General features: G+C 45.1%; 1 protein-coding gene across 1 annotated transcript in view; it reads left to right on the forward strand.

Moving 5' to 3' along the window:
- LOC109868527 (phospholipid-transporting ATPase IC) overlaps nt 1-14,702 on the forward strand; it is a 48,722-nt gene that overhangs the window by 11,968 nt on the left and 22,052 nt on the right. The window contains exons 2-8 of the mRNA XM_031802933.1: nt 3,659-3,839; nt 4,370-4,467; nt 10,696-10,809; nt 11,823-11,921; nt 12,462-12,523; nt 13,077-13,149; nt 13,392-13,462. Coding sequence (XP_031658793.1) covers nt 3,686-3,839; nt 4,370-4,467; nt 10,696-10,809; nt 11,823-11,921; nt 12,462-12,523; nt 13,077-13,149; nt 13,392-13,462 — 671 coding nt within the window. The 5' untranslated portion in view covers nt 3,659-3,685. The remainder of the gene's footprint in view (nt 1-3,658; nt 3,840-4,369; nt 4,468-10,695; nt 10,810-11,822; nt 11,922-12,461; nt 12,524-13,076; nt 13,150-13,391; nt 13,463-14,702) is intronic.

Consider the following 14,702-nt stretch of genomic DNA (forward strand, 5'->3'; position numbering starts at 1 on the left):
AATTTCAGCTCTCTCTCCAATTCAGTGTTTCAGCTCTCTCTCATTTCAGCTCTCTCATTTCAGCTCTCTCATTTCAGCTCTCTCTCATTTCAGCTCTCTCTCATTTCAGCTCTCTCTCATTTCAGCTCTCTCTCATTTCAGCTCTCTCTCATTTCAGCTCTCTCTCCAATTCAGCATGTCAGCTCTCTCTCCAATTCAGCATGTCAGCTCTCTCTCCAATTCAGCGTTTCAGCTCTCTCTCTCCAATTCAGCTCTCTCTCTCCAATTCAGCTCTCTCTCTCCAATTCAGCTCTCTCTCTCCAATTCAGCTCTCTCTCTCCAATTCAGCTCTCTTTCCTCCAATTCAGCTCCTCTCTCCAATTCAGCTCTCTCTCTCCAATTCAGCTCTCTCTCTCCATTCAGCTCTCTCTCTCCAATTCAGCTCTCTCTCTCCAATTCAGCTCTCTCTCTCCATTCAGCTCTCTCTCTCCAATTCAGCTCTCTCCTCTCCAATTCCAGCTCTCTCTCTCCAATTCAGCTCTTCTCCCAATTCAGCTCTCTCCTCTCCATCTCAGCTCTCTCTCTCCAATTCAGCTCTCTCTCTCTCTCCTCCCAATTCAGCTCTCTCTCTCTCTCTCTCTCTCTCCTCACCAATTCAGCTCTTCTCTCTCTCCCATTCAGCTTCCCTCCTTCTCTTCTCCTCTCCAATTCACTCTCTCTCTCTTCCTCCATTCGCTCTCTCTCTCTCTCCATTTCAGCTCTCTCTCTCTCCATTTCAGCTCTCTCTCTTCTCTCCATTTCAGCTCTCTCTCTCTCCATCCTCTCTCTCTCCATTTCAGCTCTCTCTTCTCTCTCTCTCTCCATTTCAGCTCCTCTCTCTCTCTCTCTCCATTCAGCTCTCTCTCTCTCTCTCTCTCCATTTCAGCTCTCTCTCTCTCTCTCCATTTCAGCTCTCTCTCTCTCTCTCCATTTCAGCTCTCTCTTCTCTCTCTCCATTTCAGCTCTCTCTCTCTCTCTCCATTCAGCTCTCTCTCTCTCTCTCCATTTCAGCTCTCTCTCTCTCTCTCCATTTCAGCTCTCTCTCTCTCTCTCTCCATTTCAGCTCTCTCTCTCTCTCTCTCCCATTTCAGCTCTCTCTCTCTCTCTCCATTTCAGCTCTCTCTCTCTCTCTCTCTCTCCATTTCAGTCTTCTCTCTCCTCTCTCTCCATTTCAGCTCTCTCTCTCTCTCTCCATTTCAGCTCTCTCTCTCTCTCTCTCTCTCCATTTCAGCTCTCTCTCTCTCTCTCTCTCCATTTCAGCTCTCTCTCTCTCTCTCTCCATTTCAGCTCTCTCTCTCTCTCTCTCTCCATTTCAGCTCTCTCTCTCTCTCTCTCTCTCCATTCAGCTCTCTCTCTCTCTCTCTCTCATTCACTCTCTCTCTCTCTCTCTCTCTCTCTCTCTCTCTCTCTCTCTCTCTCCATTTCAGCTCTCTCATTTGTTGGCAAAGGGAACATGTTATAACACGATATATGAGTATTTCCCAATATCACAACCTTTCCCAATAAAACAAGTCATTCACTAAACAGATTCAAGGTAGGCAGCGTAAATAGAGACATTTGAGTCTTTTCACAATATAGAAGTAGGCATCGTTTAATAAATGACCTCAGTTGATTTGTTCTGAAGATACAGGATCGTTTACATGGCACATTGACACAGTAGGCATACAGTAATGGCAGTGTAGAACAATATGAGACATATGTGGTGAAATAGAGGCAAGAGGTGTGGTTGTAGAGATGTGCAGAGTCATCTTGTGACCAGAACATGGAGACAATGTATACTTCTATTGTCCATTGTTTAGAACGGAAATGTGTTTTTCCTGCTTCTCCCAACACGTCGCAGTGCAGCACCCCCCCTGGGTGGAGAGCAATTGTGCAGGATTAAGTGCCTTGCTCAAGAGCACAATGGCAGGAGATGGTACATGGGAGCCTTCCAGCTGCCAGTTCAGTGCCATACCCATTGTTGTGTTGTCCTGGGCTTGAACCATTGTAGACAAAGCACCACACCCATGCATTGGTCCTGTAGTAGTCTAGCTTAGAGCAGTGTTTCCTGATCATTGGTCCTGTAGTAGTCTAGTTTAGAGCAGTGTTTCCTGATCCTGATCCTGGTCCTGTAGTAGCCTAGCTTAGAGCAGTGTTTCCTGATCATTGGTCCTGTAGTAGCCTAGCATAGAGCAGTGTTTCCTGGTCATTGGTCCTGTAGTAGCCTAGCTTAGAGCAGTGTTTCCTGATCATTGGTCCTGTAGTAGTCTAGCTTAGAGCAGTGTTTCCTGATCATTGGTCCTGTAGTAGTCTAGTTTAGAGCAGTGTTTCCTGATCCTGGTCCTGTAGTAGTCTAGCTTAGAGCAGTGTTTCCTGATCATTGGTCCTGTAGTAGTCTAGTTTAGAGCAGTGTTTCCTGATCATTGGTCCTGTAGTAGTCTAGTTTAGAGCAGTGTTTCCTGGTCATGAGACACAAAGTGGTGCACATTTTAGTATTTGCCTTAGCACTACACATCTGATTTAAAACGTCAAAGCTTGATACGTTGATAATCTGAATCAGCTTTGTAGTGTCAGGACAAAAGGAAGGTGTACCCCTTTAGCTACCCAGGACCAGGATTGAGAAACAAAGGTTGGGGAACCCGACCAGCAGCTGTAAATTTGCTGGTTTAAGCCCCAGGCCAGGCAACACCAAATAACTCCTTGTCTAAAACCAAGTGGTTAAGACCTTGGTGCCAAAAGGCTAACCCTGAGTTAACTTATTAGATACACCCGTCTAGTACAAGGTCCGGACTCCAGAACACCCTGAATTCTTCGGGTTATGATAACGTTGCTCAATTGGTATCAAGGGACCTAACGTGTGCCCTGAAAACATTCCCTACACCATTACACCACCACCACCAGCCTGTACCGTTGACACCAGGCAGGATGGGGCCACGGACTCCTGCTGTTTACGCCCAAATCCTGACTCTGCCATCAGCATGACACAACAGGAACTGGGATTCTTTGGACTGTGCAATTAATTTTTTCACTACAATTGTCCAGTGTTGGTGATCGCGTGCCCACTAGGAGCCACTTCTTGTTTTTAGCTGATAGGAGTGGATCCCGGTGTGGTCGCCTGCTGCAATAGCACATCCGTGATAAGGACAGACGAGATGCCATTCTGCACACCACTGTTGCACTGTGCTGTTATTTGTCTGTCTGTAGGCGGGCCTGTTAGCTTCCACGATTCTTGCCATTCTCCTTCCACCTCTCATCAACGAACTGTTTTTTCCCAGAGGACTGCCGCTGACTGGATGTTGTTTTGTTTGTCGCACCATTCTCTGTAAACCCTAGACACTGTCGTGTGTGTGTGTGTGTGTGTGTGTGTGTGTGTGTGTGTGTGTGTGTGTGTGTATAAAGCCCAGGAGGCATGCTGTTTCTGAGATGCAGTTAATTTATGAACTCAAAGTAGCCGGCTGACAATGACTGTTATTGGCTATATGGCCGACAACTGGTGCTTGTAGATAACACTGGTGGCTTGTCCTACTCCTTCGTTGACCAAATCCACATGACATTAGATTCTCTCTCTCACCACAATTAGACAGCACATTAGTTTCTGTTTTTCCAAAGACCGTAAAAGGGAAATTAAACAATGGTAAAAATAATCTATCTTCCCCCCCAGTGAGCGACCTTCAGACGTCTCATTACCATGAGTCGGGAGCGATCAGACTCCCAGGGGTCACTGGGCCCTGACGATGAGGTCATGCCGTACAGTGACGACGAGACGGATGATGAGTTGGACCCCGGCTCAGACGAAGAGGGGCCCCCAGGGGGACCACAGCCTGAAGAGATCAAGAGCACCGGTGAGAGACTGGGAGCAGACACTAGGGAATAGCTGCAGAACACACACACACAGCCACACAAACACCTCTTCCATTAGACAATCTGAGAACACACCAATGAGGCGCTAGCTTTTGATTTGTTTAGAAATGTACCAGTTTCACCATTCAAGCATATTCCCTCTGACTCTCTGTTGGTCTGTTTCCAGAGTGTCTGTTTCTAGAGTCTGGCTGTCTGTCTGGCTGTCTGTTTCCAGAGTCTGGCTGTCTGTTTCCAGAGCCTGGCTGTCTGTTGGTCTGTTTCCAGAGTGTCTGTTTCCAGAGTCTGACTGTCTGTTGGTGTGTTTCCAGAGTGTGACTGTATGTTGGTGTTTCTAGAGTCTGGCTGTCTGTTTCTAGAGTCTGGCTGTCTGTTTCTAGAGTCTGGCTGTCTGTTTCTAGAGTCTGGCTGTCTGTTTCTAGAGTCTGGCTGTCTGTTTCTAGAGTCTGGCTGTCTGTTTCTAGAGTCTGGCTGTCTGTTTCCAGAGTGTGACTGTCTGTTGGTGTGTTTCCAGAGTCTGGTTGGAGTGTCAAAGCGAACGACAGAGCCTTCTGTAACCTGCCAGAGTTTCAGAAAAAATACCTTTTGTGTCTCAAGAAGAGCAAGTACGCAGTAAGTCACCTCTCTCCCGGTTCCACCTTTAGAGATCATATTATTCCACCCTTAACTGCTGATTCAGACATGGGCCGTGTTCATTAGGCCAATGGAAAAACAAGTGTTGCTTATTGGAGAAGTTCAGACATGAGCCGTGTTCATTAGGCCAATGGAAAAACAAGTGTTGGAGAAGTTCAGACAAACCCTCATCTCATCTTTTTCTATCTAAATATTTACTGGCAACAGCAGGTTGTGTCGGAGTAATGACAGATGCTGGTAGGTAGGTGCAACCTAACCTTTTTAAAGGTAGAAACTAAGACAGAAACCAAGCCCTGTCATGTGCTTTGGTGGTTTTACGTTTGTGGACAGGATAAATAAAATCTACCTATGCAATGGTGTTTTTTAACGTCAAGATTTCATCCTTTTGGATCACTACTTTTTTTCATTCCATTGTCGTCATTGTTGACACCATATCGGATACAGTGCATCACGGATGGTGAGTTAATTCTACTTCCTCTTCGCTCTGCTGATACGTGTGTCTCATAGGCTGGCCATTTCCTGTACTGCCTGGACCATATTCAAAGTGAAGGTTCTTTTTTTTAGTACAGCTTCTTCAAATACACAGACTTTGGGTTGACAATAACTCGTTATTTATCAGTGACTGGGCAGACTGTACCAGGACAGGACTCCTGGTTAGTCTGTGGTCAAATCAAACTTTATTTGTCACATGCGCCAAATACAACAACAACCTTAGAGTGAAATTCTTCCTTTACAAGCCCTGATCCAACAGTGCAATTTTTAAGTAAAAAATGGGTATTAGGTAAACAATAGATAAGTAAAGAAATAAAATAACAGTAGCGAGACTATATACAGGTGGTACCGGTACAGAGTCCATATGCAGGGGCTTAATGAGGTAATATGTACATTAATGTGTAGTTAAAGTGACTATGCATAGATGATAAACAGAGAGTAATAGCAGCAGCGTAGAAGAGGGGTTGTCGGGGAGGGGTTTGAGGTGGTGGCGGGGAGGGGTTTGAGGGGTTGGCGGCGGGGAGGAGTTTGAGGTGGTGGCTGGACACAATGCAAATAGTCCGGGAAGCCATTTTTTTATTTTTTTTTATTTTTTTTTATTTCACCTTTATTTAACCAGGTAGGCTAGTTGAGAACAAGTTCTCATTTGCAACTGCGACCTGGCCAAGATAAAGCATAGCAGTGTGAGCATACAACAAAGAGTTACACATGGAGTAAACAATTAACAAGTCAATAACACAGTAGAAAACGAAGGGGGGGTCTATATACAATGTGTGCAAAAGGCATGAGGAGGTAGGCAAATAATTACAATTTTGCAGATTAACACTGGAGTGATAAAAGATCAGATGGTCATGTACAGGTAGAGATATTGGTGTGCAGAAGAGCAGAAAAGTAAATAAATAGAAACAGTACGGGGATGAGGTAGGTGAAAAGGGTGGGCTATTTACCAATAGACTATGTACAGCTGCAGCGATCGGTTAGCTGCTCAGATAGCTGATGTTTGAAGTTGGTGAGGGAGATAAAAGTCTCCAACTTCAGCGATTTTTGCAATTCGTTCCAGTCACAGGCAGCAGAGTACTGGAACGAAAGGCGGCCAAATGAGGTGTTGGCTTTAGGGATGATCAGTGAGATACACCTGCTGGAGCGCGTGCTACGGATGGGTGTTGCCATCGTGACCAGTGAGCTGAGATAAGGCGGAGCTTTACCTAGCATAGACTTGTAGATGACCTGGAGCCAGTGGGTCTGGCGACGAATATGTAGCGAGGGCCAGCCGACTAGAGCATACAAGTCGCAGTGGTGGGTAGTATAAGGTGCTTTAGTGACAAAACGGATGGCACTGTGATAGACTGCATCCAGTTTGCTGAGTAGAGTGTTGGAAGCCATTTTGTAGATGACATCGCCGAAGTCGAGGATCGGTAGGATAGTCAGTTTTACTAGGGTAAGCTTGGCGGCTTGAGTGAAGGAGGCTTTGTTGCGGAATAGAAAGCCGACTCTTGATTTGATTTTCGATTGGAGATGTTTGATATGAGTCTGGAAGGAGAGTTTGCAGTCTAGCCAGACACCTAGGTACTTATAGACGTCCACATATTCTAGGTCGGAACCATCCAGGGTGGTGATGCTAGTCGGGCATGCAGGTGCAGGCAGCGACCGGTTGAAAAGCATGCATTTGGTTTTACTAGCGTTTAAGAGCAGTTGGAGGCCACGGAAGGAGTGTTGTATGGCATTGAAGCTTGTTTGGAGGTTAGATAGCACAGTGTCCAAAGACTGGCCGAAAGTATATAGAATGGTGTCGTCTGCGTAGAGGTGGATCAGGGAATCGCCCGCAGCAAGAGCAACATCATTGATATACACAGAGAAAAGAGTCGGCCCGAGAATTGAACCCTGTGGCACCCCCATAGAGACTGCCAGAGGACCAGACAGCATGCCCTCCGATTTGACACACTGAACTCTGTCTGCAAAGTAATTGGTGAACCAGGCAAGGCAGTCATCCGAAAAACCGAGGCTACTGAGTCTGCCGATAAGAATATGGTGATTGACAGAGTCGAAAGCCTTGGCGAGGTCGATGAAGACGGCTGCACAGTACTGTCTTTTATCGATGGCGGTTATGATGTCGTTTAGTACCTTGAGTGTGGCTGAGGTGCACCCATGACCGGCTCGGAAACCAGATTGCACAGCGGAGAAGGTACGGTGGGATTCGAGATGGTCAGTGACCTGTTTGTTGACTTGGCTTTCGAAGACCTTAGATAGGCAGGGCAGGATGGATATAGGTCTGTAACAGTTTGGGTCCAGGGTGTCTCCCCCTTTGAAGAGGGGGATGACTGCGGCAGCTTTCCAATCCTTGGGGATCTCAGACGAGATGAAAGAGAGGTTGAACAGGCTGGTAATAGGGGTTGCGACAATGGTGGCAGATAGTTTCAGAAATAGAGGGTCCAGATTGTCAAGCCCAGCTGATTTATACGGGTCCAGGTTTTGCAGCTCTTTCAGAACATCTGCTATCTGGATTTGGGTAAAGGAGAACCTGGAGAGGCTTGGGCGAGGAGCTGCGGGGGGGGCGGAGCTGTTGGCCGAGGTTGAAGTAGCCAGGCGGAAGGCATGGCCAGCCGTTGAGAAATGCTTATTGAAGTTTTCGATAATCATGGATTTATCAGTGGTGACCGTGTTACCTAGCCTCAGTGCAGTGGGCAGCTGGGAGGAGGTGCTCTTGTTCTCCATGGACTTCACAGTGTCCCAGAACTTTTTGGAGTTGGAGCTACAGGATGCAAACTTCTGCCTGAAGAAGCTGGCCTTAGCTTTCCTGACTGACTGCGTGTATTGGTTCCGGACTTCCCTGAACAGTTGCATATCACGGGGACTATTCGATGCTATTGCAGTCCGCCACAGGATGTTTTTGTGCTGGTCGAGGGCAGTCAGGTCTGGGGTGAACCAAGGGCTGTATCTGTTCTTAGTTCTGCATTTTTTGAACGGAGCATGCTTATCTAAAATGGTGAGGAAGTTACTTTTAAAGAATGACCAGGCATCCTCCACTGACGGGATGAGGTCAATGTCCTTCCAGGATACCCGGGCCAGGTCGATTAGAAAGGCCTGCTCACAGAAGTGTTTTAGGGAGCGTTTGACAGTGATGAGGGGTGGTCGTTTGACTGCGGCTCCGTAGCGGATACAGGCAATGAGGCAGTGATCGCTGAGATCCTGGTTGAAGACAGCGGAGGTGTATTTGGAGGGCCAGTTGGTCAGGATGACGTCTATGAGGGTGCCCTTGTTTACAGAGTTAGGGTTGTACCTGGTGGGTTCCTTGATGATTTGTGTGAGATTGAGGGCATCTAGCTTAGATTGTAGGACTGGCGGGGTGTTAAGCATATCCCAGTTTAGGTCACCTAACAGAACAAACTCTGAAGCTAGATGGGGGGCGATCAATTCACAAATGGTGTCCAGGGCACAGCTGGGAGCTGAGGGGGGTCGGTAGCAGGCGGCAACCGTGAGAGACTTATTTCTGGAGAGAGTAATTTTCAAAATTAGTAGTTCGAACTGTTTGGGTATGGACCTGGAAAGTATGACATTACTTTGCAGGCCATCTCTGCAGTAAACTGCAACTCCTCCCCCTTTGGCAGTTCTATCTTGACGGAAGATGTTATAGTTGGGTATGGAAATCTCTGAATTTTTGGTGGCCTTCCTGAGCCAGGATTCAGACACAGCAAGGACATCAGGGTTAGCAGAGTGTGCTAAAGCAGTGAGTAAGACAAACTTAGGGAGGAGGCTTCTGATGTTGACATGCATGAAACCAAGGCTTTTTCGAACACAGAAGTCAACAAATGAGGGTGCCTGGGGACATGCAGGGCCTGGGTTTACCTCCACATCACCCGCGGAACAGAGAAGGAGTAGTATGAGGGTGCGGCTAAAGGCTATCAAAACTGGTCGCCTAGAGCGTTGGGGACAGAGAATAAGAGGAGCAGGTTTCTGGGCATGGTAGAATATATTCAGGGCATAATGCGCAGACAGGGGTATGGTGGGGTGCGGGTACAGCGGAGGTAAGCCCAGGCACTGGGTGATGATGAGAGAGGTTGTATCTCTGGACATGCTGGTAGTAATGGGTGAGGTCACCGCATGTGTGGGAGGTGGGACAAAGGAGTTATCAGGGGTATGAAGAGTGGAACTAGGGGCTCCATTGTGAACTAAAACAATGATAACTAACCTGAACAACAGTATACAAGGCATATTGACATTTGAGAGAGACATACAGCGAGGCATACAGTAATCACAGGTGTTGAATTGGGAAAGCTAGCTAAAACAGTAGGTGAGACAACAGCTAATCAGCTAGCACAACAACAGCAGGTAAAGTGGCAGTTTATTACCTGTCCTGTGGTGATCCAACTTCCTTTCTTTTGGGTTCATTTACTTGTTAGTCACCAGGGACGCTACGATATTATCACAGTATGCAGGTGCCGATACGATGTGTATTGTGATTCTATATTACGATTCAATGTTCCGAACAGTGCTCACCATATGTCTGCAGCAGAGAGACGAGATCTATGATAAAATTCTGAAAACATATTGGCTCACTATTTAAAAAGATTGAGAACACGCTTGGAAGGAAGAACATTTGACATTGTCCAAAATAATATTGCGATTTATATCGTTAAAATAATTTCCTGATATGTAAAATGTGTATTTAAAAATAAATAAATCTACTAGTCATCATTTAGAATAGTCTCGTGTTCCCACACTCCCATGCACACTCCCATGCACACTCCCAAGTGTCGATCGTCAGAAAGCTATCATGGGATCCACGAGTTAATCTGACTGAATAAATTGAATAAGGAAAAAAAAAAACGAATCGTCACTCCGAAGACCACTCCGAAGACCACTCCTCTCCTTTTAATGGTACTTAGCCTGGCTAATGTTTTATTTTCGTACCCTTGGTTAAAGACTATACTCTTAAGGTCACTGACAATTACTTTAGCATCATGTTAACTCCAATGAAATAGTCCAGATGAAAAGTCTTAGAGTCCTACTCTCCAACCTATTACTTGGGTGTTGTGGATGCAGGGTTCCATCCAAAATGGCACCCTATTCCCCTAGAAACACTAAACCAGTTATGGGTCCTGGTCAAAAGTAGTGCACTATATAGGGAATGGGATGCCAATTGGGACTGGAGTGGACACACACATTTTGTTTTGTCGGATCATTTGCCTCCTTCTCTCAAACCTGTGGCTGCAGTTTGTTTATGTAAATGATCCTCTGCCTACCAGCAGCACTGAAAGCTCCATTTAGTTTGACTGAGAAGGTGTTGGGAAGAAGAGAGAGAGAGAGAGAGAGACAGAGAGACTCTGAGTGTGTCGAGTAACACTCTTTGCCCTTCCTTGTCATTGCCAAATGTCAGGTCATGCCATTTGACACAGACATGGAGTGGTTTAGTTTAAGAAACTGGTACCAAGGCCAACTGCCTTCCATTTTAAAAATATATATTTTGTTTTCATTGTTTGAGTGGCCACTCGAGTGTTTGGTCAATATAATGGATAATCTGTGTTCATACATGATAACTGAAATTTGTTAGTCATGTGATATCTCAATTGGCCCGAGAGGGGGGCGGGTTGGAGGGGGGGCAGGGAGGCGCAGCATCATTCTTGGAGGGGAGGGGGGGGGGGGGGGGGGTTGTCATGTTTACTGTTGCCTTGTTTTTGACCATGTTTGTGTACTTGTCCTCCCTTGTATTGTTTGTAGGGGAATGGAATCAAGACGTACAAATATAACGCCTTGACATTCATCCCACTGAATCTGTTCGAGCAGTTCAAACGAGTTGCCAACCTTTACTTCCTGGCCCTGCTCATCCTACAGGTCAGTCTGCTGAAGACAGCGCTGTGTTACATCCTGTGTTACATCCTGTGTCACATCCTGTGTCACATCCTGTGTCACATCCTGTGTCACATCCTGTGTCACATCCTGTGTCACATCCTTACTGATTTACAAGCATCTTCAGCGGTAGACGGTGGGGTTCCACTAACAGCAAAGAGTCTTCTGTGAGACATCCCAACTTATACTACACTATGGATGGAATGACTGCGATTGGCTTGTTCTATTGCGAGCAGTTTCAAATGAATTTACATAAATGTAAAATGTGATGTAAATACTGACACATCATCATATAACATATAATGGCCTGAGCAGTGAGTGATGAAGCGTTATTGGACAGCAGAAACCCGGGCCCGGCTCCATAGGGGGGGGGGTGAAGTGTGTTTAGCCCCCCACAGTTCAAGCATTCACCCCCATAGTTTTACTTTTATGTCTGTAAATAAATAAAAAAAGTTAAAATTGAGTGACAGGTTGGTATCTGCGCTGTGTTAGCACAATGGACAGAGTGGTCTCTGTTTGTTGGGAGGAAATGCAAAGCCACTAAGGTGGTCAGGTATGACCTCCCACACACACACCGATTTCAACTGGCCCCTTAGTCACTTCATCCTGGCACCGGGTTCACAGGTCAGGATGGAACAATAGACTAGAAATGGTTGTACTTTCCTTTCTTCCCCCATCATCAGAGTATTCCTGTGATCACGGCTGCCTTGAATCCTCTGAACATGTTTGATTGAATGATGACGGAATAGTTTCTGTGATATTAATTTGTAACAATGTTTTTCTTTCCTTTTCTTGGGATCGACCAGATTGGATTAGACATTAGATTGAATGTTAAAGTAACAGACTTGGATCTTAATAATACACTCTAGGTATGACTCCTTTGGGTTCCCGTAGAAAGCGAGGGGAAAGACGAATCCTATGAACATGTTTGATTGAATGTTAAAGTAACAGACTCTGATATTAATAATACACTCTTGTGATTATTCCTCTCTCATCAGATTATTCCTGAGATCACCACGTTGCCTTGGTACACGACCTTAGTGCCTTTAGTTCTGGTGCTGGGAATCACAGCCATCAAAGACCTAGTGGACGATCTGGTGCGTGACTCATCCACTTCTCGCTGGCTACATCAATTCTTCACTCTTCTCCCAAAGTCTTGGCGCCGAAACGTGGTGTCCTATAGATCAGTAGTTCCCGACATTTTCCTTTCCGGGGACCACCAAATCAACGTCAAAACCTCTTGAGTACCAGCTTTCGCGGAGTCGCGGAATTCTTTTAACATAAAATATTTTAGCGTTCAAATTTCAGAATCAATGTAAACAGATTAAAGGACTTTCATTACAGATGGATATTTTGTTCAACACTTTTCATTGTATAAATTAATTTACAATTGTTTATAACCTCCATTATTGTCCCAATTTATTCTTTTTGGAGAAAATATATTTTTATATATATAATAATTTGCGGACCACCTGCAACTAAGAAAAAGGCCTCTTTTTATTTATGTATCTCTCTGCCCCCCCCCCCCACCCCCCCATTGTCATGTGCAGTACACTACATTTTGTTGTGAAGAGCTCACTGTGGTCCATTAGTGTAATTCTGAACCCTGGCTGGTGTTTTCCCTCCCCGTCTAATAGGCCCGCCACAGGATGGACAAGGAGATCAACAACAGGAAGTGTGATGTCCTCCTGGATGGCAGGTAATGAGGACGATGAACCATAGACATGGATAGATATGTTCTTGGAATTGACCCTGCAGTGCCATTGAGGGCTTTCACCATTTTGAAGTAGTCAACTGGGTGGAACTTTCTATAGGTTAAGGAAGGATCACATGATTCCATCCAGGTCACCAGGAGGGATCAGCCAATTAATTATACTCATGCGCCAACATTCTATAACTGCAGGTGACAGTAAATCGCCATCCTTGGCTTTATACCTGTTCAAACAACTACCTCCAGGTGGCAGTATGCACCCTTTCTGTTTGTTTACCAACTCATAGAAGTAGTAAAAGAAGAAGCTCTGACACCATAATGGGACAGATGCAAAGAGGAGTCGTCTATCTAAGTCTATGGTGTGAACATAGAAACTAGAACAGTATTGTGTTCTGGTTCTCCATAGTGCAACAGTGTACCTTTTTTGTTATCTCTTACCTTGTTTATTGTATTGTCTGTGCTATGCATCAACAAGAGGAACTTCATGTTTTGAACATGATAAAGAATGGGGGGGGAAATGACAAACTTTTTCCAAACCCAGGTTTCAAGAGTCGAAGTGGATGAACATCCATGTCGGTGATGTGGTTCGTTTGAAGAAAAATGGTCACATCCCGGTAATGTCATTTATTTGTTCTTCGACTATATATTCTTCTATATATATATATATATATATATATATATATATATATATATATATATATATATATATATACTTCCGAACAATTCTGAAGGTTCTGAATTGACATTTCATAATGTACTATTCATTTGATTGAATTGAAACCAACCAGCCATTTTTTAGAATTCAGTTCCCCCCCCCAAAATTATTATTATTATTATTTTTTTTTTTTTTTTTTAGGCCGACATTCTGTTGTTGTCCAGTTCAAACCCCAACAGTCTTTGTTATGTGGAAACCGCCGAGCTCGATGGGTAAGATGTTCTCTCTAATACAAGTAAATGTATTGGCCTTCCTGTCCCAAATGGCATCCTATTTCTTATATATTCTATGTGCCCTAGTCAAAAGTAGTGCACTTTGAGCCCTATTGGGCCCTGGTCAAAAGTAGTGCACTATCTAGGGAATATGTTGCCATTTGGGACACAGTCCAGGTCTTCAAACCTTGTTGTGTAATCTGACATTTCATAATGGGGTTGTCAACAACTGTCCCTTGATAACAGGAGAAATGACATTAACAGAATTTGCCTTTGTGTAAAACATAAACATTTTTAAGAGCTGCAGTTGGATTAAAACAAGGTTTTGCTGAGACTTGTTGTAGTCAGTTTGTTTTTAAGCCTGTTGAGTTTTAGATCGATAACCTTTTCGTTAATCAAACAATATTATCAAAAGGTTAACATGGTTTAGTTTCTTTAAATGTACAGATGCTCCCTAGCCTGAGTGCCAGTGTGTTTGTGCTAGCATGCCAAAATAAGTTGCTCCCTAGCCTGAGTGCCAGTGTGTTTGTGCTAGCATGCCAAAATAAGTTGCTCCCTAGCCTGAGTGCCAGTGTGTTTGTGCTAGCATGCCAAAATAAGTTGCTCCCTAGCCTGAGTGCCTGTGTGTTTGTGCTAGCATGCCAAAATAAGTTGCTCCCTAGCCTGAGTGCCAGTGTGTTTGTGCTAGCATGCCAAAATAAGATGCTCCCTAGCCTGAGTGCCAGTGTGTTTGTGCTAGCATGCCAAAATAAGTTGCTCCCTAGCCTGAGTGCCTGTGTGTTTGTGCTAGCATGCCAAAATAAGTTGCTCCCTAGCCTGAGTGCCAGTGTGTTTGTGCTAGCATGCCAAAATAAGATGCTCCCTAGCCTGAGTGCCTGTGTGTTTGTGCTAGCATGCCAACATAAGTTGCTCCCTAGCCTGAGTGCCAGTGTGTTTGTGCTAGCATGCCAAAATAAGATGCTCCCTAGCCTGAGTGCCTGTGTGTTTGTGCTAGCATGCCAAAATAAGTTGCTCCCTAGCCTGAGTGCCAGTATGTTTGTGCTAGCATGCCAAAATAAGTTGCTCCCTAGCCTGAGTGCCAGTCTGTTTGTGCTAGCATGCCAAAATAAGTTGCTCCCTAGCCTGAGTGCCAGTGTGTTTGTGCTAGCATGCCAAAATAAGTTGCTCCCTAGCCTGAGTGCCAGTGTGTTTGTGCTAGCATGCCAAAATAAGTTGCTCCCTAGCCTGAGTGCCAGTCTGT

This window comes from Oncorhynchus kisutch, linkage group LG23 (assembly GCF_002021735.2).
Source record: "Oncorhynchus kisutch isolate 150728-3 linkage group LG23, Okis_V2, whole genome shotgun sequence".
NCBI classification, from domain to species: Eukaryota; Metazoa; Chordata; class Actinopteri; order Salmoniformes; family Salmonidae; genus Oncorhynchus; species Oncorhynchus kisutch.